We start from the raw sequence: 27307 nt of genomic DNA, 5'->3' as shown, positions 1-27307 counted from the left end.
TAACAGATAAATGTGTGTTATTTTCTAGTTCTTAAATGTCTCCCATTTCTCCAATGCTGTTGAGAAATCTTGTGGTCCAACAGCAACTTTGCACCAGGCATTTAACCAAATATTAGAGGTGACTGGAGTACGACTATATTTTATGTAGTTTTTATGCAGTGTGGATTAAATAAAACAGTAAAGACATTAAATACATGGAAGTATAATACGTAAGTTAGATAATAATTAATAAAAAAGGTAGAAAAACATAAAAGTTATGATGAAAAGATATCTTTGCTGTTCCATGAAGACTCATTACCGCAATCTTTCAACCTTTTTATTTAACCATTGTCATAAGAGTTGCACATAAGCATTCACAAACTGTCAAGAGATTCACATTGAAAAACAGAAAAAAAAGTCTTCACCAAATGATTATATACAGTTTTGAGCAATTGCTGTGCTTCATTCATATATGTCTCTACACTTAAAGAGAGATTTCTGATACACTATTGCGTAGATGTCTTTCAAAATAGAATCTCACTTGTTCAGGATTTTAATCCTGAATGTTTATGTGCAATTTACATCCAACTCCCAGCACTATAAAAATTCATGGGTAAGCATCAGTCATTGCTTTTCGCTAAAACAAGCATACAAACTTATAAAAGATTTCTAATTTTAAAGACAATATTAATGAGATAAGTATGAACTGCTTTTTTTTTAAAAATAACTTAAGTCATAAAGAACATATATGTAAGAATTAACAAGCAGAATAAATCTAAGACTGAGTGCTTTTCTGTATATACAAATCATATGGAATATATTGCTGATTGAACGTGGATTAAAGAGCCACTGTCAAAGGCACTGTGAATAAGGAATGCTAAAATAAGCCACAAATAATGTGGAAACATGTGCAGAGAGAAAATTGCTACCATGGTCAGGCCTATGTTTTTTTTTTTCACATGGTAAATTTCTGTAATTCTGAGTTAGTACTGAAAATATCTGCTGAGCTTGATGAAGGTGGTCATGTTTTAAAAAGTTAGGGATTGTATAAAAGTTACAGCAGGACTACAAAACCTTACCAATACAGAACAAATTATCATTAGCGATAATTACATCAAAACAATGGCACGAATGAAATGCTTTTTGTTCTGAATTTGCCGAGCTCCAAACGTATAGCGCAGTGTGTATTTAATGCATCTAAGTAAATAAATTAGATAAAAATGTTCTTTGAAGTGCTGCTCTTCAGAGGCCAAAACTGATGTGTATTTCTGAAAAGCACCAATGAACACTTTACCCGTAATGATTGTGGTGCATCTGGAGGGTTTATGGTGAATTTTCAGATAATAAATATTAACATTTTATGTGCTATGCACTTGTTTTCAAGACTGCTGCCTGTATGTGCCAAACTTTTGAGGCTCTATTAAACTCCAGACCACAAGGTGGAGCTAAAGCACTAATTTATCAACAAAGCTTTATGCAGTTTGTGCGGCCTTGAGTAATAAACTATTTATTCAATAAACAGAACATGTAAGAAAAAATTGATTATATTGTGAGAAAAACAACAAATGTCTGAGTTGTGTTTCTATCTCTGACATATAGGACGCACTTCCAATCTTTTGAGTTGGGAGTTTTAGTGCTGTGGAATTATTGCCACTCTCAATTTAAATAAAACGTATAAAAATAGTATCACATTTTTTAGGCAGTCTTTGTGGACACAAATGGAGTTTCACTTTTAGAAACTGATATGTTAGCGAAACCTTTCCAATCCTGTAGCTCATTCTCTCTTGAAACTAGAGCTTTTTATTAAATAGCAAACCTGTGAAGACATATCTTTCAAAAGTAAACGTAATTATCGGCTAGTAATTTCTGTACAGTCCCTACTATTGCTGTGCCGTGTGTGTAAATAAACAGAGAGCTAAACTATAAGGGTTTGTGGCCTGAACTGCACCACTGCAGACGCATGCTGAACCTTCAGCACATATTAATGGATCATGTCTCATGGCTGCTGCTGGTACTGGCTCTCTGTGGCTGTGTAGAAATCTTCCAGGACACTCTGCAAGTAGTCGAAGGTGGGACGGTCCTCTGGCTTGTTCTTCCAGCACTCCAGCATGATCTCATAAAGTTCAGTGGGACAGCTGTCAAGGCGCTGCATTCGATAACCTTTCTCCAGAGAACGGATTACCTCTGGATTAGTCATTCCTGGAAAATAAGAAATTACTTACAACTTTTATCACTCCAGCAATGTTCCAAAATATTTTCCTAAACACCGTAATAGGACTTGTGCTCATTTTAAAATGATATCAAGCGATGTTGTCACCTGGGTAGGGGGTGCGTCCATAACTGATAATCTCAGTCAACAAGATTCCAAAGGACCAGACGTCTGATTTTATTGTGAAGGAACCGTAGTTGATGGCTTCAGGGGCCGTCCATTTGATTGGAAACTTGGCTCCTGGTTAAGAAAGAGTAATAAAACAGTAAGTCTATAGAACTAGTTTGGACATTCAGACATTCTAAGTCCTAGAGAAAATATGAAAAAATGTCCTTGTCAAAAATATTTCTGTTTAAGTAAACCATTCAGCATACAGCAACACTGCAAAAACATAAAATCTCACCAAGTATTCTTGGTCTAGTTTTTAGTGCAAATATCTTAGTGCACTTGAAATAAGAGAACCTTTTAACTTCTAACAAGTAACTTTTCTGCAAGACATAGAAGCCTGTTTTAGATCAAGAATTCCTTCATATCAGTAAAAAAGTTCCAGTTTCACTGGCAGATTATTTCACTGGTAACATGGGAAAAGAGTCTTACTACAAGTGAAAAAAATCTGCCAGGGGAACTGGTGCTTTTTCATAGAAGTTAAGGAATTATTAACCTAAAACAAGCTAGTATATTTTGCAGCCTTATTTCAAGTTTACTAAAATATGTACACTAGACAATAAGCCAAAAGTACTTGCTTAGATTTTGTGCTTTTGCAGTGATGTCATTAACATGACATGGAGGAATGAGATGAATTCTTCTGTGACATGTAGAGGGATGAGATTTACCTTCTCTAGCTGTGTATTCATTGTCCTCAATGATACGAGCAAGGCCAAAGTCAGCAATTTTGCACACTAAGGACTTATTAACCAGGATATTGGCAGCTCTCAAGTCTCTGTGGATGTAGTTCTTCTGTTCAATGTATGCCATACCTTCTGCAATCTAGAAACAAGCAATGTAAAGTAACGGATTATTTAACAGAACTGACCTGTAAAAGCTTTTCTTAGTTATTTCCCCCAAGGTTACAGATGAAAGCATTATTGATTCACCTGGTAAAAAGCAGTCCTTGTTCTAGAGTGTCATACAACATATTAACGCACAATTTTTATTTTTGTGGTGATTTGTATTTGTAGATGTCTGTGTTTAGTTGAATTTCAATAAAAACTTGTTTCCCCTGTCTGATACGGTTTCTTACTTACAAATGCCTCTGTATTTCAAATATATTTTAAAAAAAGGTAGGATATTCAAATAAAAGGATTAGTGCATCTGCGATAGCTTTGGATTTTACACAGGTAGAATATTCTGGTGAAGGTAGTGATATTTTTGTGATTTTGTCATGTATATAAATTGTTCCAATGCCAAACTAAGCATAACTCCTAAGCTTCCGCATCAGTCCAGTCACTCAAAGAAAGTTATCCAATGATAATATTTAACATTAACACAATGTTAAAGTGATACTTTTGGCTTTGTAAATGTGACGGTAGTTTTAGACAGACGTAGCTATCTGTCTGTGCTACGGTAGGAAACGGTAGGTAGCAGTAGCAGTCAGAACACTGGATTAGTGAAAATTGTTTTTTTTACATTTAATAACTTTCACTCTACTAGCAAGTAAAGTGAAAGTACATGAGAGTAAGCTCTCATTTACTATATAATCAGCATGTGAGCTACTAATTAGTAACTGTGCTAATAAAAGATGGATTTAATTTAAGGCCTTTTACACATCTTTACCACAATTGCCAAATACGATCAGCATTACACAAACAGCACTTTGCAGCTGTTGCTTTACTTAGAAATGTATCTGATTTTTGGACTGACTAACATCAATCGATTCCCACCTGGGCAGAGAAGTCAATAAGCTTGGGAAGCTGGACACGGTTGCCTTCGTCACTCTTTAAGAAGTCCAACAAACTGCCTGTAAGAAGACATATTCATACACATTAAAATTAACAGAAATACACAGTGACTGAATATATAAAATATATAATAACATTTATAAAGACATAAATTACAAATTAGATAAGGAACAGAAAATAGATCCATTCCTATGCAATAATTTGGATTTTCTTCTTCTGGTCAGAGCTTGGACCATCTTTTATATGAATTTGATCTGTTTTCTACTTCTAGTTTCTACTCCGGTCATGTTGACACTGTTACTGAGAGAGGAAGATTCATAGCTGGTTGTTTTCTCTACCAGTCAGAGAAAGCACTGACAACAAGTAGCCAATTCAAACATGACAGCGATTTAAAGATTCAACAAACAGCCTTCATGTAAACCGTTATGAGACTTTTGAAACTGCGGCCATTTGAAAATGGCAGAAGACCAATTGACTGATTTGACTGAAGAGGAGTTCTGCATGTTCTGCGATGGGTTTTAGAGGAATAAGACATCATTGTTTAAAACGTTTTCAAGCATCAAGTGAACATAAAGTTGCACCTTTTTCCATATACTCAGTAATGATATAGATGGGCTCTTCTTTGGTGACCACAGCGTTGAGTCGAACCAGTTTGTCGTGCTGTAGACTCTTCATCAGGTTGGCTTCCATCAAGAAGGCTTCCACTGACATACTGCCTGGCTTCATGGTCTTCACAGCTACCTTGGTGTGCTTATTGTATGTAGCTTCAATGAAGAAAAAAAAAATACAACCATAACAATTGATTACAACTTTGGGTATAGAATTTTAAAAAATTATTGATAGTGTTTTACAGTGGTATAGATCTGTCTCACCCATCCAAACTTCTCCAAACTGTCCTGCACCAAGTCTCTTATCTAACTTAAGTGAAGATCTTGGGATTTCCCAGGCGTCCTTTTCCCAAGGCTTTTCAGGTTTTGGGCTCAAACATGGGTTGGTCAGAGTTTGGCAGAGGCCGTCTCCCTGTTCTGAAAATGACAAATATTATATTTAGCGGTTTCAGGTGTCATGCAGTTTATTATGATGAGAAAAATTGCTGATGCTATAGGGAATTGGAACCTATCCAATTACTCCTTTAAAGCTGCAGTGTCACTTATTTGTTGAAACTGTCACAATATAGTGACAAGTTTATCTACTTATTTGTTGAAACTGTCACAATATAGTGACAGTTTCAACAAATAAGTAGATAAACATTCATATATAAAAGCTACATATTGCAGCTTATAACTAATTGAGGATCAGTTATAAGATTTGTCCAGCAGAGGGAGCCACACATTACCATGATATTAATGGTTCATGTTGTGGGGGGTTATTTTAAAAAGTTTGCTCACAACTAAATAAGCACAGGTTTGACTGTTTGACATCTAGCAATATACATATGCTACATCAGAACTGTGAGAAACTGGAGAAAATCTGCTCTGGCGGTCAGAACTCACTCTTATAATGGCTGACCATCTCTTGCAGAGTGGCAAAGGTGATGCGTGGTGAGATGTAAAATCCTCCGTTGTCCAGAGTTCGAATTTTATAATGTTTAACTGTGTCACCAGCCTGGGGGTCGAGATCCCTGACGGACAGAGAGTAGCTACCTGTTGCAAAAACAAATAAAACAGCAGTTCACATCTGATCCAAAGCAGGGATATTAAAAATGGCAAGTGGAATTCAAATATTTAAATTAAACTGTGGAATCATGTAAACCTTTTAGATCCCTTTTGATCAGAAAATCAATTTGAAATCTTTCACTAAATCTTTTACAGGGTGTCGGTCTGTACATCTTTTATGCATTTTTTTTTGCAGTTCGTCTTACCCTTGGTAGTCTCACTGTCTCGGATCATGAAGGATCCGACTCGATTCCCTGGAGCCAGGAGTTGCCTCTCGGCGTCCTTTCTGCTAACACCCTTAAAGAACCAACTGAACAACAGGAAAAAGGCTCAGAGATTAAATCTAAACAAAGGCCACATAATAATCCATGTTTGTGTTTAAAGCTTAAGCATGCCCACTTACTCCTCTGTCTCCAGAGTATCTTTGGCTACATAATTGCTGGGGATGTAGCCTTCCTGGCCTGTGCTGATGGACTTGGCTCTCCACCACTCGCCTGACCTAAAATGTGAAAGGGACAGCAAGACAGGCACAACAAAGAAAACTATTACCCAAAAAAATAACTGCAAACGAAACAACTTCTGAGACCTAGAAAGGTAACTTTGCCTTGACATGGCACGAGGTTCTTTCAGATGCTTCAAAGGTTTAAGTGTAGATGGTTGTCAAAACCTGACACTGTATTGTTAAAAGAACAGGTTCTTCTGATGTAAAAAAAAATTAACTTATTTAAAGAGGTTTTTTCACCCCAGATATGAATAATCCTGTACAGCTGGAAAAAAAAAACAAACAAATCTGTTGGTGGAAAGTTAAACAAAAAAGCTACTATAACCTGTGTCCATTAGGGTGGGTGTTTATCGTATTGTTTATAATTCATTGTGAATGATTTCTTTTGAAAAATTTTATGAATGTTCTCAATAAATTTCAATTAATAAAAAAAAATTGACACTATTTTCAGATGTTTCTTTTTACAGTGTTCTCCAATGCTTATTTAAAGACATTGTTCATGTAAATGGGAAATCGTCATTAAATGCAGCTACTATGTGCAGTTTAATTCACATTAATAAATATTTTTTATTGTTATCACAATAGTACCACAAAATATTGCAGCAATACTCTAAGACCATATTGCCCACCCTCAGTCTTTAAACTAATGCTTTGCTAAAAAAGTTTTTGGTCGAATTTCAGCATTCAGTCTTCTTTGGTATGAGACCATCAGCATGTTCCAAAAGCAGTTCAAATCTAGTTATGTATTTCTGGATTCTGGTTACAAATTTAGCTCTATTGTTCTTAGGATCATGACATTATGAGTAAGTCCCAAAGCTACTTACTCCTCCAAAATTCTGAGTTTATCTCCTTTCTTGAAGCCAAGGTCTCCTTCATGAATCGCTTCATAGTCGAACAGTGCAATGGCATCACTCTCACCTGTGCCAATGAAACACAACAAGGCTGTTATGTCCACTATCCAGACATTTACATAAATATTTACTGTTGCTTGGAGAATTTGTAGCTCCAGCACATGTGAAAAGATCGCACATGCAGGACTTTTGGTGGTCATCCTAAGCTCAGATTCTTTAACCACATTCTTCTTGTTTCCCCAAATCCAAAGATTTTTTATCTAAGTCCAAAGAATGAGATGATGCTGTGTGATCAGTACAAGGAGTAGACAAGCAAAGCAAATCAAAGAAATTAGTTGCAGCTGTCACTCTTTTGCTAGAAGTTGCTAACATAACTGAACCCCCAGTTGCATTACCAAATAATGCAATAAAACAAATAATGACATAAAATTAAAACAAATAAAACAAATAATGACATCAAATTAATTAACCATTCAATATGGCCTCAATTGCTCTGTACTAACGACTTTACGATTTCATGTAGAAAGATAAATAATTAAAAGATCACAAGGTGTCAGAGTTTATTTTTTAAAGTTGTTTGCAATAAAATTAGCTGAAGACATAAAAGGTTTGCAAATATGCACCAACAAATCAAATCATGGAATGATGAAATGTATTAATTTCTGCCTCTTCCACCATTATTCCAGAAACAAATCACTGACTGAATGTAACTGTTAGACAAAATGATCAGGTCTTCTATCCTAAATTTATGTATCACAATATTGGTTAGCACAGATTATAAAGGCGATTATGTTTTTTTCGATCTAAAAGCAATAGGAATGGGGGATGATGAGGTCTCAAATTACCTTCCACATATTTATTAGACTAGGTAGTCTTTCAGGGGATCAAGGGACGACTAAATCTACAGAAACATGCATGCTATCAGCTAGCTCTGTTAACAATAGTAGTAAGTGTAATTTTCACTAAGAGCAGCTGCAATAGAAATCAGGAAACCACAAAACGTGTGGTTGTGTTTTATAAATAGACGTTTAATTTTGACACTTTCAGGCCTGCATTTTTTCTTAGTTCAATACGTTGGACCAAAATAAAAATGGTGTCAAGTACATTGCTGTCATATAATTATCAATGCCTAATAATTGCAGGCGCACCTCAGCTTTGTCTCTACAATAGGCTTCCCCATATTTTCGCTCTATAACTAACTTCCTTGTACGCCTGTTAATAATAGCAGCAGCAGGCTGGCCTTGTTCTGTGTTTAGGTCTGCATGGCGAGGCAGTGAGAGGGGTTATTGCTCAGCACCAACACAGACACTTCTTCCTCTTTTGAGCTCAGAGACAAGGTTTTTCAAAAAGTAAACTTCTATGTCAGTCTATAAAAAGGACTTTTGTTGACGGCCATTTTGAATCTAACATTACCTTAGTTCCTAAATTATCCTTTTCTCTACTTTGAGATTAAGCAGAAGTAGCTCAAGATACTCATGCAACGTCAGCAATATCCAGTCAGTGAACTCACCATCCGAAGAGGTTGCATTTGAGGGCAATTTGGCCTGTGGAGAGAGAGAGACACAGTCACACATGAATTCTGCACTCATTTTAATTTTGAAAATGCAAAATATGTTTTCATCATTAGAATTAGTGTGGTTACTAACAACAGTGCATAATCAACAAGATTAATGTTAGGAGTCACATTTGTAGTAGATGATTTTATGAAGGTACAGGACAAGTTTGATAACTGGTCGTGCCACACTCAACAACGACACCAACAACACCAACTGCCTCTAAGTGTTTGTGATTAGTGGTAAAATTGTTGTGGTGGAATTTGGACCTCTCTTCTTTGGAGAAGTATTTTAAATTAGCCAAAAATGGAGGACTGTTTTAGAACAAATGACATCATTTAAAAGGTCATGCCACTGCACCTCATGCAGACATTAACTAGGCCAGTATGAAACAGTTTTTCTTTTCTTTTTTGCCATTCAGGGGAACTTTCTGAGATGCGTTTTTGGCTAAATTGAGGCATCCCATTGTGTTAGTTTTGGTCAGCTAAGGTTTTTGACTTGTACAAGACTCTTGCTCACGTAAACCGAATGATTGGACTGAATTGAATTATTGCCTTTAATGCTTTGAGATATTATTTGTTATGAATTGGCACTAAATTAAATTAGACCAAAAATAAAACTGTGTGTTGGTTTTACTCCTCTGTTTCTGCTATTAAAATTAACTGGATGACCTGAAACATTTCTGTGTAGCAAAAAGGTTTTCTAAAAGTAGCTTTTTAATGAGAGGCTTCAAGTTTAAAACCACATTTAATCACAACAAAACTGTGCAAACAAAAATGACATTTGCAAGGTCAGCAAATCAACTAATTTTGCATCAGTTGCAGCTACATTGTTGTTTTCGAAGTTAGATGTTGCTTTTTATGTCAGAGTTTGGTTTCCACATAGATTTTAAAGTAGAGCAAGGTGATCTATTTAAAACCCATTGGGGCATTTTAGATAATAAAGCATTTGAAGTTTAGTTTAGACTTTAAAAGTTATCACAGCATGAACACTTCTCGCTACGCATGTCCTAGCTGAACGTTCTGGTTCTGCTTCTCTCACTTCCTCTTCATTGAGGGCGAAAGAGATCTAACAGTCAACACACAGGAAGCAGTAGCCAGAGGAACCACACTCGCAGTAACGCTGCAACTTTAACCCTGCCACAGATCAAAGTCTAACCGGCATGGAAACTCACAGCAGGTCACGTGGACATGTTGATTCTGTGTCCAGACAGTGTCTTTTCTGCAAATGATAACAAAGGAAAGCTACTTCCCTTCGATACTTTGCTGAAAATTGTGGAACTGCGTTCTTATCATCTCTGAACTAAGTTTTCCTATTTCTGCCTTTTTATCATTACTCTTCCTCATTTTTTTTAGAAGCCCATGAAGCTTCTGCAGTTGTTTTTTTTTACTGCTAAAACATGCATGCGCAGTTAAACTGTCCTTTAGAAAAGAACATTTATGTCTCTGTACAAAAAGTTTGCTACTTACTCTAAAATTTCTCTATTTTCCTTCCAAGCAGGCAGATTTTCATTGTAATGGAAATCTGCCTGAATTTATAATTCTAATGAAAACCATTATAATTTTTATTCTAATGGTCTTGGTAAATAGCTAAGACTATTTCTTAGGACTTCGGTTGCTTGATTAATTAAGATTTGTTCTGTTTGAGGGAGTCTATTGCAACAGAATAGAATGCAAAGAAATCATTGCTTGGCATTAGTACAATCATTAAAACAATATATATGCATAAGCTGAAATATTTCTGTAGCCACAATTTGTTCAGTTGTGCCTAATGTCTCAAATTTCCATCATACCGTTTATAGCAGTGGTACATGCTGCATATAAGTGAACAATTTATACCTCATTTGCATCTGCTAGAAAACAAAAACACAATGAATGTTTTGTTTGTTTTATTTAATCACAAAAAATCCAACAACAAATAATTTTGCAAAATGCTGAATATGTCCTATTCAAGCATAGGATTGCCATGTTTTGGATGACTTATAATATACACTGTGCAATTGAGAAAACTTTTGCACACTTCTGCAATTTCATGTGGCACTTTTAATTTAGTGGGATACTTTTTTCTTGGCTTTACTAATAAACTAGCAAATCTAAATCTAAAAACCCCCAAATCTACAGTGAAAAACAGTTCCCTTATACCAGAGGTTAAAAAAGGATGCAAAGGTTAATTGATGTGGAGCTTTGGTTGCCTATAATAAACTTAGCATGCAATACTTTAATGAAATGAACAAAATGGTCTGATTATTGAAGATTCTAAATCACATAATAAATCATTTTTCTCTCATGTCTTATAAATTAAATGCCTATCGTTTCCTAATTTTTTTTGGGTTAATTGTTTCCTAATTTGGTTCAGCAGTAAAATTATTTTGTTGAGCAAATGGATATGGTTGATTCTGTCTTCAAATGCTTGGAGTATTTAGGCAAGTTTAATGGATAGATTCATATTTTTTCATAGAACATTCATTTTATATTATGAGTTCAGCTCAGCTGTGCGTTCAGATTCTGACATATTTGTAAAAGTTGAGACTCTCTAATGAGGATTAGAACCACAACGAATGGAAATTGTTCAGCGACCTTTCAGAGAATTTGCACCTGTTGAATGTCTAAATCAGTACGTTTTTTTTTCTGGTCCAACTTACGGCAGCTTTGCTTCCAGAGGTGGGGTCTCTGACATAGTGTACCTGAGCTCTGTTCTGCTGGTCGCTGTTATCCGTGTCTTTGCTGGGGAACTTCTGCTCCTTCTTTGAGCCCACACAGCCCATGATGCCGTCTGCAGGACGACAGAACACGTTAGAGCTGAGTGGAAACTGTAAAAGCTTCACTGCGGTTCAATGTGACGTTCAGAAGAACAGGAAGGTCACAACTGAAATAAAAGTCAAATGTTCAAGTATAAAAACAAACAATTTTTTTATCTTACTTTTATTGAAATTGCCGAGGGTCAGTTTGAACATTTATGTGCATCAAGGAACACAATGACATTCTCACTAAGACCTTTGTCAGGTTAGGGACTAGTTCCTGTTGCTGTGACTCCAACATTTCCAGTTAATATGTCAACAATTATTTTAATCAATAACTTCAGAATCCCAGAAATGAAATCTCTGCCCTTAATATGAATCTAGACTCTTCTAAATTGTATTTTAAATGCATTGATTTGACTGATGCTTGCAGTCATTGAGAACATTGATTTCACATGAAAAGAATAGTAATTAAAAAAATGGGCCAAGTTGAAGATATTGCACAAAGGAGGAAGTGACAAGGTAAATTTATGGAGGCAATATGTTTTGGAGATATAGCAAAGCAAGCTGCTAAAATGACACTGCAGATACACACCTTGGCTTGTACATTAACAATACTTTATTTAAAGATATATATTTAAGTCTTGATGTGGGCTGTCCCAAAATCTGTCTGGTGTTGGAATTGCTTGAGACATTAAGGAGGAACTGGAGACATCTAGAGTGTCAGATTGCAAATAAAAACCTCTGAAATTTTAAGATTGTTGAGGCAAAGAGACACAGTAGAAAATTTCAGATTAATACATACTAAAAAGTTAAGAATTGCATCTAAATATGCAATGGTGTGTGGATCTAACAGATATAAAACTGAAGAACTTTAAGAAACTGTGAGTTTTCTGTTAAAGTTGCCATCTTCTGTTTAAGTTTTTTAAAATGTAAAATGTAACGTGACTCTTAGCTCTGTTTGCTGACCACACTTTTTACCACGTTGTGTCACCAACCTGCTTTTTGTCCTGTTTCTTACGAAACAGATTTACATGATGCAAGAATACACACAAAATGCCAACTAACATAACGCAAATCAATGCTGTTTTAGGACAACATAGAAAGTCTGGATCTTTAAGGCAAAATCTATTAAAATCTCAACAGCCTTAAGACATCCTTGAATCTCTTATGGCAAACATGGGAGATTGTACACCTGCTTGGATAAAGCACTGTCCATTTACCCAAAGCTCCGCCTTCAGTTCCTAGCCTGGCTTCTGCCACAGAGTTGCCCTCAACCCACGCAGCTCCTCCAGACTAGCAGCAGCAGTAATTAGAAAACACCTACTACTCTACTGAGCTTCTAAGTCATGATGTAATGAATGTGAGCGGCATCATGGAGAGGCACTGTGATGATGACTGAATGTCAGAAAGGATAGGAGCTTCTTAAAGAGACAGAGGCCAATTTCAATGCATCAGACAAGGTTATGATATAAAGTAAACTTCCTTTAAGTGGTTTTAGATATATGTAGCATTTTCATAACTGGAATAGAGTTTCTTTAATTGTACTATAAAATGGAATTATGCGCTTAGAAAATACCCAATGGAATATCCCACTTTAAATCTGAATAATGACTTCAGTTCAGAACTAATAAGATGTCCAACTCACTTTTAACAAAACGACTGAAAGTCCAATTATATAACGACTAAGAGTACTGATTGTTGAGGAAGTAAATTGGGGCATTTCACTGTACCTAAATCAACCACCTTCAAATATTCTCTGATCGATAGGACTGCTGATTCTTTTTGCCGACTCACTCAAGCAAAATCTAAAAGTTTTATCGAAGAGAATTCCAGCAAGACCTTTAACCAAAGGAAAGAAAATCCAATAATATCTGTAGACTTTGACCTCAGAATACGATATGTTAACCCAGCAGTCACGTCTACTTTTAAAAATGGTGTTTGTCGAACTGCTTTAACAGTTTAGCAGGTGTCAGTTTCATAATCTGCAGCTAAATCTGAACAGACTGTCGAAGTTGTGATAAGCAATATCAGATCAAACTTGCATCAGAATTTTCATTTCAATTTTCCTACTGATTATTTTAGTGGAATTTCAGGAGATTTTTAAAAACCACTCAAATTAAATTGAGTCAATCTAAGTGATCTACTTTCAACACGCCACATGATTTTTTTTATTTTTGTATTTTTTGCAAGGCAATATTCAATACTGGCGCTCTTGTTTCTGTGTAACCCCGCTGACCTTTAGCGTTCACGGAATCTGCTGCTTTGCATATGTAGTTGTGTATTTATGTAGGCAAATGTGAATGCAGATCAATAAAACTAAGTTGAACAGGATATGCTGATGAACAAAACGAGGTTCAGCAGGATCCAGAACAAAGGAGGAGTCTGATGGGGCCCAGATGCCGGGACTGGACAGATGGAGAGGACACAAGCGAGTCATTCAGCGAGTCCAATCCCCCGTTCGCTCGCACACACAGATTATTGCACCGGGTGAGAGAAGTCAGCTTTAATATGATTGCTTACAACAACACGTCTACTGTTGCACTGAGTTTAGTGCCACACTGCAAAAAGATTCAATTTTACCACATATTTTTTGTGTAGGTCTACTGCAAATATCTTAGCACCCTTGACATAAGATCAAATGAACGTATAAGCAACATTTTAGCAAGCTACAGAGGCTTGTTTTAATTGTTTTGGGATTGTTTTCACTTATTACAAGAGAGTTTTTCACTTGTAAGTGCATAAATCTGTTCCTATATCAGTAATAAACTCTTACATGTTGCTGTAAACTAACTTGAAAGTCAGTTGAGTCTTATTTCAAGCATTTGACCAACAAACTACACAAAAAGTACTCGGTAAGTTTTTGTATTTTTGGCAGTGCAGAAAATGCAGACAAGTAAAAGATCATGTCTAAATGTTCGTGTTGTTATAATATAAGTTATTAATAACCGCAAATAAGAAACTCACACACTGCAGAGAGGAATGGAAAATGTTGCGTTTGAGGGTAAAAACCCAGGAAGTGCTACGGTCAGGTTTTTTTTGTGGTTTTAGCATAACGTTCCTTTTTCTCTATTCTCTGAGTCATGTTCCTCTTAAAGCATCCATTAAGAGGATGTCCCGAGTCCCTTTGTCAGTTGTAGCCCTCGTTTATGTACACAAACGCCTCTCTGTTATACTGTTACTGTTGTAAAGGTGAAGGTCAGCAGGAGTCTGCTGGTGAAACTTCAACCCGACTGTCAGTAAAATCAGGGGTTGTTGACATGTCTGAGGACAGTCTGACACTTTTCATGCTGCGACTGTCAAGACTCTTATCTGCTTAAGCCTCTCCAGGCAGGTGTTGCAGATTTGCAACAACTTAGCCAGTCTTTGCAAGTAATTTGAGCCTGAGAGGGTTAAACCAAACGGACAAAAAAAAAAGTTTTGAACTTCATCTCTCATTGGAATATAAACCACAACATCAGAAAACCTAACAAAGTGAGTCCTAGGTATTCCTCTGGTCCTCTTTGCATTGCAGCCTTATTTGACTATCACCTGATCAAACGATAACATCCAAAAATATCTCAGCATGAGAACATATGGTAAACCTTATAATATCATTCACTCTGGTTGTGTGGACCACTGGAAGTTCTCTTTTGTATATTCTTGGGTTGCAACAGGGTGGGTTGTTACAGTTGCCATCACAGATAACACAGATTTTAGACCCCCCAAAAATCCTCCAAATGTTATACTTTGTGCTGAGCCTGAACTCCTGGAGACCAACAACCAAACAAAATGTAATAATCTCTTTAAATAGTTTGCTTCATTCTTGATCTGCCCATTTTTAAAGAGGAAATAGCAAAAAAATAAAACAAAAAACCCCCAACCTCATTAAGTTGTTCAATATGCCGGATTAAACTGTGGTGATTGATCAGATTCAGGCCTTTAAAAGCATCTGGCTTTGGATATAAATGCATGATTTATTGGCACTAATATCGGTATCGGCTGAAATCAGTCATTTCTTTAATATATCAGTCCCATAGAAGAAACTGGGCTGATATTTGTCCGTGGTACGGTGGCTTATTTTGGGTAGTGGAACATATAAAATACAATATATATAAAATACAGAAATGAATAGGATGATTCTGAATATGTAGAGTAAAACAGAGGATAAAACCAGTAATAAACCATATATATTACTGGTCTAAGGGTTACTATAAGTGGTTTCAGAGAGATGGTGATGCATGCAGCTTACTGGTTTTATAAAACAATTATTTTACATTCACAAAACCAGACGTCCCAAGAAGCATCTTACATTTCGCTGAAATCAGTCCCTGGGAAATACATAACCATCCTAATTTATTAGTGATGCTTGGATTGCTGAAATGTTTGATCAGTAACAGCTGAGCTACAAACAGAAATCTGACACGGCGTTTTATGTAGGTTTTAAATAGGCCTCCGATACCTGGGAGTATTAAAAACCGAGTCTGTCATGGTGTTTATAGATTCTGTCACTCTCTGTGGCTCACGGACAAATTATTGGTTATGACCAATAATTTCTAAATAAACAGACAGTGACCTCACGCTATTCCAGATGACTGTATCTTTTCATTCATTTCGAATCCCTGTTTGTACACATTTTTGTCTAAAATAAGAAAGAATTTTTAAAACCTATTGAATCATACATGAAACTATAAATAAAACTCCTGATTCAGCACTATTTCTAAACACTGATTAAAGATTGGGTGCACTCCGAAATGCTTCAGAGATTACTTGTCTGTATGGAACAGAAACAACACACATAATTTGATATTTTGATCATTTACAGGAAATTTGAATTTGAAACTGCTTAATTCATCGTTTTTGAGGCATAAACACAACATTTACTTCAAAATGTTTCTTTTCAGCTGCAAAAAATACGAACCTTTGAATTCATATTTTGAATTTTAAATATTTCTGTGGCATAGCACACAGATGTTGCTTTCCAACCAAATGTCAAGCCATTTTTGGGTAAAAACAATGTTTCTTCCTGAATGCTTTCTGAAAGTACATTTAGTTTAGACTTATCTGTAAGTCAAATATTTAATTACTAAACATAGTTGGGGTCATTCTTCTTGTACTAAAATTGTAATCTTGACCTTTCACATAAAGGCATTCAGAGGTCTCAATGTTGGCATCACTGGACTACAGAAAGTTTTTTGCCTCCATCGCACTGACTTTCCCTTTTCTTGCAGTTTCACAAAACAACAGGCATTAAAAGGTGACTGCAGTAGCACAATCCAACTTGACAATTATATATAAAAAATAGCGAGTCAATACAGCACAGCTATTCAAAGATAATCACAGGCAAATAAAGAAATATGAAAAAATATATCTGTTGTCTTGTGCAGTGCTGAGTGAAAAGCCAGTAATGAACTTGAGAATAATTTACTCGGTAACAAAAGAAGTTACCAAGTATTCTCTTATTTGAGTAAACTGTCAGCACAAAAATGGTCTGATTATAAAGAATCTGGATCAGAAACACGGTAGGCTAAAAATAAAGAAATGTTCTCTTCCTGTAACAGAAGTTAATCATCATCTATGACACAGATGTTTGTTTGTTTTTTTGCATGCGTGCACAAAAACTGCTGGAGACAATACTACCACTCCCACTTCAGTCTTTCACTTTATTGTGGATGTGAAACAAACCTAAAAAAAATTCCTCATGATAATGCTTGCAGATAATGCTTCTGCTTTTTTTTCTACTGAATTCCTCAGTCTGAAAGTATTAAATGGATGAATCAGCAGGCTACATCATTCTCAAAAACCGATCTCACGGAACTAATGGGAAAATGATGCAGTCAAATTGTGTAAATTTTTGAAGTGTCAAAGATGGATGCTTAACAAATTATTCACCAACGTGATTGGCTTGCCTTTACACACTTATCACAAGAAAGTTCAGCAAATACGTACATCTCTATTTAAATCACACATGACATGTAACTAGAGATAAGGGGGCTGGTGTTGCTTCACTGCCTTATTTGATAACTGTGTGCCAATAAATGTAATAATTCCTAGTGAAATCATTTGTTAACCATCAACACAACATAACAGTTTGTGTCACAGTGTCACTCCTATCATCCTCTGCTAAAGTTAACAGACCCATTAACATTAAACACAAATCACTTATCTTAATATTTGCTGAAAAGGTTCCTACAAAAAATGTCACTAATAGTCGAGGAGACATGTTTGTAAAACTTAAAAGTGAGATGAATAAAGCAGATTAACATATTAGCATCGCAAAATGCTAACATCAGCTATAACTATGCTAGCATCGGCTTCGGCAATGCTAGCATCAATTACTAATATGGCATGTCTTTATTTTCTGCCTCAGAAGTTGTAACTTAGAAATGATCAGCATGGTACTGTTCCAGTGGGATCGTTAATTCTTGTGCTCAGCGACCAGGACCTGTAGCTCCAGGACTAAAATAGTCTTTCAATCGGTAAGTTGCCCATTGCAGTTGTGCATCTGCATGTAGTGTAATGCACTTTGAGGAGCCAATATGACTATAAACATAAAGTAGGAGTTTTATTAGGTATTTTTCAGCTTTGGAAATTTTGATGTCTAAATGCAAGAACAACAAGCCTTTCATCAAATAAAATGCTGCAAAAACATGGTGTGTACAATTATTTTGCTTCCAGATAGGTATAAAACAAAGCAAAAAACAAGAAGAAAGATAGCGTGTTGAGGTAAAGACTCCTTCATATGTTTGTAACTAGGCTATAAACACAAATATTAAAATAAGTGAAATTACCAAATGATTTCCTTTTTTTTATTTAGGATTTTGGAAAACAAATTTTTGTTGGAAACATTTCCTTATCTTGCACTCTTCTAACACAATCCTGTTTGTTCAGCAAAAACTACGACAACAGAAAAGTTGGTCCTTCCCAGCTTTAAACAATAGTCATAGTGTAACATACTCCTACTCCAAGGAAAATGTTTTTATGAAGGTCTGCCATAGAGTTATTTAGTTATACCTGCATCGCACAAATGATCTCCTGGTCTAACAACAGCTGTGGTTACTAATAAACCTGTCAAAGCTGTAGAAAATGTTATGCATTTAGCACAAACATTTGTGGTTTAACTGATTTTGTATGAAACCACAAAATCAATGTAGTTTGTAATAGAGTTGCAAAATATATCGCATTATTATTGCAACATTGTTGTGTGCATCTCATATCCACTGGAATCCAAGGATTCCAGTGGATCCTTGGATGCAATATTTGGAAAGCTTATACCTTTAAGCACCATGCAGTTGGTCGGTTTGATGCCCCCACTTGCTGCTGGTTTAAAAAGGTGGTATTATGTAACACTGAGTTTTTTGAGCTTCACATCATGTTTTAATTTTATGCCGTCATTAAAAACATACCTGGAGTGTTGCTTTGATTCTTTCATGCATGTTTGAGAAATCTTTTAATCTCCAGTGGTAACCACTCAGTTGCAGTTTCCAAGCTTCCACCGCAATTCAGCTCCTTCAGACTAGCCAACTGCAATTTGTAATCACCTGGTGGAACTGCACAACTGGTGTGCTCATTTTATGAGCTACTTCTCCGTGCAAAAAATGTTGCTAGAAGGTTGCAAGAAGAGTGATGTTATGACTACCTGAAGGTGGAGTTTAACAAACAGCAGGATTTTTAAAGAGTTACAGGCCCAAATTCAAGGTGTTAAACTTGAAGTAAAAGTTCTTTAATATATACAGCATTTTTATAAGAACTGAAGTGAACATAGTTACATGATTGTGTTACAAAAGGCACTATGTGATTGAAAAATACATAATATTGACCCTTTAAAGCTCTTGGATTTTGGAGGGATAATCATGATAATGCAAAAGAAAGAAATTAGTGATCCAATTTCAGCCCTTATGAAGCAAAGACTCTCTCAGGAGACAGCTGATAGGAATAATTCATGCGTGCGTCCTGCTTTGAGAGGAGATGTTCAGCCCAGATGGACATGTTTTGGAGCTGTAATTAGGCGCCAGCTTGTACCTGCTTGCAACTGCCCCAGGCAACAACAACATCACCTGCCATGAACCGAACCAGAAAGGAAGTCTTCTTTAGCTAGTCTCTTATCAACAGGAAGAGACTCTTTTTTTTCTTTTCTTAGATTCTGTATCTCATGGGGCTTTCTCACATTCTCAACTCCCCAGAGTGTCAATAGCTGGTGCTGCCTCTTTAACTTTATTCAATCAGCAACTCATGTCTCATGGCTGGAGTGGTACTAGGGTAAACTGGGCATTTTTCCTTGAGGTCTTTGTTTTTGATAACGACTTAATGAAGTACTATCCATCCATCCATTGTCTATACAAGCCTATTCTTGCAGCGTTATGAGCGGTTTTGGTGCCTATCTCTCCAGCCATCACTGGGCGAGAGACTGGCTACACCCTGGACTAATAAAACAATTAGTTGAAATTAAAATTGTACATGCACTGTCATATAAAATAATTCTGTTTATAAAAATACCTAAATAATATCCTGACAGCACAGTGGACAAATGTAAATATGTAAGAGAAAGAATTCCCCCCAGCCCTCTAACGTTCTAATGTTAAAAAAAAAAGTATATATAATGTATCACATAATCTAAGCTGACCCGGAATGCTTCTTTTAGAATGCAAGTGTCAGATGTTTTATTTTGGAGGAAGTGAATGGAAAATGTTTCTTTGCCATTTCAGAATTTACAAAAGTAGGCTGGAGGAATTTTTATGACCCAACACGTAAACTATCTAAACCATAAAATGCTTCTGTAAAGGTGGCATTTCAGTTATGATTTAGAAGAGCAATCCAACCCAACTTCCCAATCTGGCAACAATGGCTTCTATGAGATTTGTTAATATTATAAACATATTGATTATTACAGTTATTTACCATCTCCCATGCAACCTCTGAAGAAGTACGCATTGACAACGGATGGATGAATTATTACAGTTTCAATAATATTACCTATAATGTATATTTACTATTATTTTCCTATTTTTTTTAAAAACAGACATAACTGTAAATGCAGAAAAAACTGCTGGTAAATGTAGTAATGTGGTAGTTTTCAAATGTTCCTTTGCTTTGCTCCTTATAGAACAACACAAGCATAACAAGCTACGTCAGCTGGTTAGCTAGTTAATTAGGCCCTCTGCTCAGATTCACTGAACTTATAGCTTGCTGAAAATGTAGTTTCAAACACCAAGTAACGGTTGGCACAACTTCACATTCTATGCAATGCAAAGCTTTCGAAATATTTCCAAACATACAATTTGACGTTTGTTGTAAGTGAGGTGAAAGTGAGGCAACTTTCTTTCAGTCAGCTGACCTGCAGTGCACAGCGAACCAGTGATGGTGCAGCACACAAACTCAAAACTTTGATCACCCTGGAGCTTTCTCTGGCAGCTTATTAAAAGGACAAAAGTTGTCAGCCTCACGATGCCTTGGATATGGAAAGTGACCCACGTCGAACTCAGACCAAGCTGCTTCTTTTCCCTTCATGTTCACTCAAGACTAATATTTCATACATAAAAAGGTTTTAAACAGAAACTTGAATAATTGATATTGTATTAGAGTTTTAGGCCCGTTAATACCTTTTGTTTTACTTCTCTCTTTGGTTGGAGAAAAGTCTGACAACGCTCTACAACATCTTATCAAAGTCACTTTAAACCGCAGGAAGAATCGCAGGAGGAAATATTTGAGGATTTTATGGTCAATTTTAAAATCCTTGTTACACTAAGAAGAGCGAAACCAGCTCATGCCATAAAAGACATCCAGTCCAGCTGACCCAGATGTTTTACTTTCTCCAGTTCTTCTTTTCAGATATGAAGTATGTGGCTCATTAGCCCACAGCATGCCTACTCTGTTTTATTTAACAGTTGAAAATAGTGATTTCTGCACTATATGTATAGTTGCATCATTTGAACTTTTTTTTTTTTTTTGCTTTTCTGTTTAAGACATTGGGGGAAACACACCGGCTCAAAGTCCCAGCTGCATTACTGCAACACCTTAGTCACAATCATGATGTAACTCTGGCACTTCTGCGGCTCTGTAACTTACTTAGACTTTCTAAGTGATGTAGAAAGGCATCTAAACTGAACTGAACATGTAAAGAGGCAAAGTGAAATCAAGTCAGCCGATGAGAACACAGAACTGAAACTGGAGTGGTTTCTAGTTTAGTCTGTGTCTAAAAATAAGCGGCTCACGCAGCTGAGCACAAATGCTGGAAATGAATTGAGAGCCCCTCACCTGTCCCCCCCCCCCCACCCATCATCTCCACCCCCCCGTCCCGTTATTGAGTTCATAAATGTGGGGAAATGATCAGGAGTTGGAGCTGTCACCTGCCCTATCAGATCATAAAAGTTTACATCTCATTTGTATGCAGACACTTCTGGACCTTAGAGTTCCTCTTTTGGGATTCAGCGTCCTCTCAGTAAAAAAAAAAAAAAAAAAAAAAAAAAAAAAGAAGAAAAAAAGTTCTTCAAATCAACAGCACATTATATTCCAATATAATAATAATATTTTCGCCGATGGTTTAAATCTTCCACTCTGCAGTCGGTCGCTTTAGCTTCCTCTTTTTTCCCCCCCACACACAAGCAAAACCCAGCAGAGCTCTTACCTGCTTTTAATGAGTCTGTTGGAAACGCGGGCTGTCTGTCTGTCTGTCTGTCTGTCTCTATGCTCGGCGGGGATCTTCTGGGCTCAGACGATGACGGCCGTCGAGAAGGTTCTTCATTCCTCGCGTGCGGCGTCCATTTCTCCCGAACCCGCTCGCGGGGTCGGCGCTGCAGATGTGAACGGGGCGGCGGAGCGGCGGCACACTGGACTTGAAGGAGGAAGTTTGAGCTGTGCGCATCAAGCTGCTGTGAAGAGGAACAAGCAACACGTCAGCCCCTGCTCTTGGTTTCACTGGCTGAACACACCACAGCTGAGGCTTCCTTCTTTTTCTTCTTCTTCTTTTTTTTTTTTTTTTTTTTTTTTGGAGGGGGGGGGGGGGGGGCAGTTTTTTTTCGGTTACCCCGGTAGTCTACTAAAGGAGGAAAACCGTGAAAACCGAACGCAGGTTCTGCCCCGATTCGGGATTTATTTCAGACGCACTTTGAGTTGGGAGGTTCGCTGGAAGGACGCACACCTGAATGGCTTCACAGATGTGAGAGGCGCATTTGCATGGCGTGCAGGGAAGCTCTAACAGGTATTCAAATAATAGTTTGACAGCTATCATGCCGAGGGAGGCCAGGCAGAAACAAGGGTGGGAGGGGGCTGAAGGGGGGATGGATGGCTCGGCGTTGACAAACAGACACAAGATGTAATCCTTAATCAAGAATCAGGATTAGAAGCAAAGTTGTCTCGAAAGCGGGGCGAGAATGGGACAGACAGGAGTAAAAAACCAGGGAACTAATGCTGGGTATTAAAACACAACCTGAGCTCACGCAGAGATGTTCTGTTCATTGTACAATCTAACCTCAGGGAGAAATAGCTTCCTCTTTTATCAGACAAACAGAGCCAGGGTTATTTTAATAATTACACAAGAAGCGACCCACAGCAGTGCTGGACCTATTGGATGATTCACAATGAAACACAAGGAGTTTGCGTGCGCCAGATCTGATTCTTCCTCGGACAAAGAGTCGCAGTGTCCTGAGCCCCTATTCCTGCATTCTGTCGATATTTTACATAATCCCAGCCCATTGCCTAATCCTTTGATCCTGTTGGATTTCCGTGTCATGTGGATTATTATTTTTAAGTTACAAGTGGGATTTTTCCCATTGGTTCTTGAGACTTAATTGACCTTAAACGTCTCACTTCCTTTTTCAAGGAACAAGTGGTCAAAGAGTGACACAAGTTCAGGCTGGTGTGAAAAAAAACCCAAAAGCATCTTTCTGGACTAAATTTGACTAATTCTTACAATTAGCAAGGAGCAGAAGGAGTGTTTCTTGCTAATAGTTGCCAAAAGCCTCTTCGCTCTGAAAGGGAAGGCGCTGCAGGGTGCAAGTTTGCAAAGTTATATTTAGTGGAATCACAAGACTTCTGGAACAGCGTCCTTCGACAAACAAGACAAACGTAGAGATGTTGCACAGCACTCTCTCTGGAGAACGGACAAAAACTTCACATTGGCACGAACACATGGAAGCAACTGTCAAGCAGGGTGGTGGAGGAGTGATGATTTGTGTGTGGACACCTTGCAGGCACAAGGACAAAGATTTCCTGTTTACCATGATGTGCCAAAGGCAAATGTGAGGCCATTTACAGCCTTGTAAATAAATGAGCAACTTCAAAAAGATTGACCCAGTCAAAGTCTTGATGTGATGCTGTTTCGCTGTTTTGGACCTTGAGAACGAAGAGTGTAAATGAATGCCTGAAAACCTTAAAGAAGTCGGTCAATGTTCCAGAGCAGAACAGGCCAAAATTAATTTAAAAAACAGAGTGAATAGATCAACCCTAAATATTGATCATTTGGATGCAAAATCTTTATCAGTATCTGATTAATACTTGTTTCAGATTCCCTCTTGAAGGTTTATTTTGTTTTTCTATTGTAGTTTTTCAGTGTTACTCAAAAAAGATTTTGTATTAATTTGCTCTCATATATGCCTTGTTTTTCAATTGTGTCATTTTAACATGTTCTCAAGGATTTTGATGCTTAGAAACTTTGTATAAAATCTGTCCTTGGACTTAACATAATAATAATAATAAAAAAGAGAAAACAGAAAGGTCAGAATTTTGATATCACACTGAAATAATAATAACAACATTGGCAATACTAGCCCTGTACGTCCTCGGTATTTGATTGATGCCAAAATGTGCAGTATCACACACATTTAGAGTGAAAGAATAAATACTAAGGCCCCACACACAGGAGAACAGATTGTCAGTTTTGAAAAACTCTCATCTACAAGGGTCGATTTCCAGAAAAGTTTTCATTTTTTCATAACATGCTATTTTTTTCACTCCTCCAGACTTCTAAGTGGTGCTAGAGCATGGAGTATGATCCTTGCGCATAAAGCTTAGCTTCCACACAATTATGAGTTTAATCAGGAGCAGTGCCAGGAACACATGCAGTAAGCTTTGCAGCAGAATGACCGTGATTTAACTGAGCCACTCATTGCTTTGAAGAACAACTGAGAGCGAAACGCTGAAGCTACGGTCAGCATTCTGATGGGGATGCCGACAAAAACTACATGATGTTAACTTGTGATGTGAAGATGAACTTTCCTTTTGATTTAAAAAAAATAAATAAATAAAGTTCAGGCATGGCTGTTTGTTTGAATTTACTACCTGGATGTTTCTGCTTTCCCGCAATGCAGAAGGTTGCACATTTAAGAAAAATAATGATGCTGATTCAACTTTAGCTTTAATAACATAAAACTACATCATTTTTAAAGTTTAATTTGTTCAGCACTTGAATTGTGAGCCTTGTTTAGAAAAAGAACTGGAGAACTTGGAACCTTTTTCCAAATGTTTCACTCTTTCTTAATTTAGGACATTGTAATATGTACAAATACAAATGTAATATGTAACAATGTATTGTCTATTATATGTTGCATGACTTTGTGTTCTTGTGTTTATGATGTAAAGCACTTTGAAATGCCTTGCTGAAATGTGCTATACAAATAAAATTTGATTGATTGATTGATTGTCTTTTATTTGTACTAACTTGTGCATCTCTATATAGAAACATTGAATGTGGTACTGAAAGGTGTTCTGACCTCTGAGCACTCTCTGTTGAAGGACTTCCATGAATTAAAACTTAGCATTTATTCATATGTTGTTCTGGCTTGAATCATTTCCACAGATTAAATACTTTTAAGAAAATAAGAGTTTGTGTCAAAATACATTTTATTTCTAAAAATTGTTATATTTTTTGTCACGTTTCACATTTTCTTTCCATTTCATAACTGAACTCACAAGTCTGTGGATGTAATATGACAAAATGAGAAAAGCTAATGGGGTGTGAATACTTCAGCTTTAGTCTGAATCTTGTTGGAAGGCATGTTAAAAAAGTTCCCCCCCCAAAGAAAAAAAAAATCCTCATTTAGATGGGGTTTTCTTTTACATGAGGAAAGGGAAGCCCAATTTTTTTTTCCACTTTGAGGTAATTGAAATTTCCACCCATCACTTCCTGCTATGAAAATGTGGTGAAATTTCATCAGAGCAACCAGGAAACATGTACAGGCTCTTAATCAAAGACTCGGCTCAATTACTAACAATTGTTGCTGTTATTAACAGCACACTGAGTATTTGTAAGGATTTGGTTGTTTCTGTGTGTTTATTTAGTTCTCTGGAGTCTCTGTGTCGATTAGTAAAGCCTGTTCCTTGTTTCTCCTGATTGTCTCCCTGTGTGTTTAAACCAACCTGTGTTCCTTGTTGGGTCCTCGTTTCATCTGTCCAGTCGTCTCATCGCGTCTCCTGTCAAGGCTGCTCCCAGTTATTTATATAACCAGTCGCTTCCAGAATTTGAGCTTTCAGCCTGGACAATGGATTTGTGTTTTTATCAATGATCACTGATAATATCTTTCATTCCAACCTGGGTCCTCAAAATCACCTCTTCACACTATTTCATGGCAGCATTGATCACTTTGAGCATTGGTTTATAACCTGCTGAGATAAACTTCAGTAGCACCACTCTGCTGCCCAACAAGCTCTCTGTGGTTAAAATGTTTCTGTTTACCATCCTTGACCTTTTTAGCCATGGTGTCTGTTCTTCTTGGAATAAGATACTTTTCCCTCCAATACAGAGGGATTGTGTGATAGGGGTCTGTGAACGTGCATATATAAAGGTCAACTTTCAATCATAAAGTTTTATGTAAATGCTCCACATTCAAACTTCACTTCTTATGAATTTTTAAAGCAGTTTTACAAAAACAAAAACACAGTTTGACCAGGAGGAAAACTGTCAAAGTAAAAAAAATAAAATAAAAATCTCAAAAAAGAGAAAATGTATATCTTAGTGAAGTGATTAGATTACTCTGAACAACAATTAAACTTTTTTGTCCAATATACACAAATAAAAACAACAAACAAACCCAAAACTATAAATTGCTATACTGTAATGATTTTTTGTGGTTGCTGATTGGTTAGTCAAGGAGTATTTAGGCCACAGAACATTAAAATAATTACTGTACTAATGAATAGAAACTCACTGACTCCATCTCCAACTGTAAAAAAATAACCTTTGCAGACCACATTTTGTCCTATTTTCTTGTACTGACAAAATATATTCTTTAAATTCGGAATGGAATCAACAAATTGACATTCTTCTACCACAGCGAAGTTTTCGTCTCCTCTTCCACCCACATTAACACAAGCCACCAAAGCTGTGGATGGAAACTCAATGCTTGCAAAATATGTGCATTCTGAAAATTAAAAAGAGGAAGAGGAACATGCCTTTCTCTTTTTTTTGACATGTCTTTTTTTTCTAAAAAAAAAAAAAAAACATCAGGGAGGGGTTTGCTGTAAAAATAGCCAAGGGGCGATCAATGCCGGGAAAGCAACCCCAATGGTTTAGTTACCAACATGTAACGCTCGTCACTTTGCTTGTTTGGCCTGCTTATTTTGGACTTAACACAAGATAATTCTGTCAGGGTCTGGCAGAAATTGAAAAGAAGAAGTGGGGAAGCTGAAATGTACTTTGATCCGGACATTTTTCAAGGCCTCACAAAAAAGCGACAGAAGCTTTCAGCAGGAGGATGTTTCCGTTTTATGATCATGTCTGAACAATTGAAAAGCAGAAGTGACAGAGTTGGCACCATTATTGAAATGGAATAACTTGCTCTTTCCCTTGTGCAGTGAAGTTCACCATTGGCTGGTCACACAGTGGCATTTTTGTAAAAACAAGCTGCCATGTGTTGCAAAATGTGTGACTGTCAAAGCCAGACTGCATCTCGTTTCTCCGCCCTGCAGCTAAGAGTTTCCTGACAGAACAGCAGTCGGTTTCAGTCACTGTA

The 27307-nt window shown here is 36.8% G+C and overlaps 1 protein-coding gene across 2 annotated transcripts; it reads right to left on the bottom strand.

Moving 5' to 3' along the window:
- Positions 1-300: 300 nt before the first annotated feature.
- hck (HCK proto-oncogene, Src family tyrosine kinase) lies at positions 301-22322 on the bottom strand. 2 transcript variants are annotated; one of them, XM_055048435.1, is made up of 13 exons: positions 21988-22322; positions 11331-11419; positions 8605-8638; positions 7068-7161; positions 6145-6240; positions 5948-6051; positions 5580-5729; positions 4959-5111; positions 4668-4850; positions 4069-4145; positions 3022-3175; positions 2297-2428; positions 301-2178 (listed from the first exon to the last, which is right to left on the bottom strand). In XM_055048435.1, exons 2-13 carry the CDS (start codon positions 11409-11411, stop codon positions 1976-1978), a joined length of 1461 nt encoding a protein of 486 aa, XP_054904410.1. In that variant the 5' UTR covers positions 11412-11419; positions 21988-22322; the 3' UTR covers positions 301-1975. The 2 variants fall into 2 exon arrangements, with proteins under 2 accessions (XP_054904410.1, XP_054904409.1); XM_055048434.1 differs by having other exon boundaries at positions 11289-11419; positions 21988-22321.
- Between the last annotated feature and the right edge of the window lie 4985 nt (positions 22323-27307).

This window comes from Poeciliopsis prolifica, unplaced genomic scaffold (genome assembly GCF_027474105.1).
Source record: "Poeciliopsis prolifica strain line A6 unplaced genomic scaffold, Auburn_PproV2 SCAFFOLD027, whole genome shotgun sequence".
In the NCBI taxonomy this organism is placed as follows: domain Eukaryota; kingdom Metazoa; phylum Chordata; class Actinopteri; order Cyprinodontiformes; family Poeciliidae; genus Poeciliopsis; species Poeciliopsis prolifica.
The sequence above is the reverse complement of the archived record's forward strand: the minus strand, read 5'-3'. Positions and strand labels throughout refer to the sequence as shown.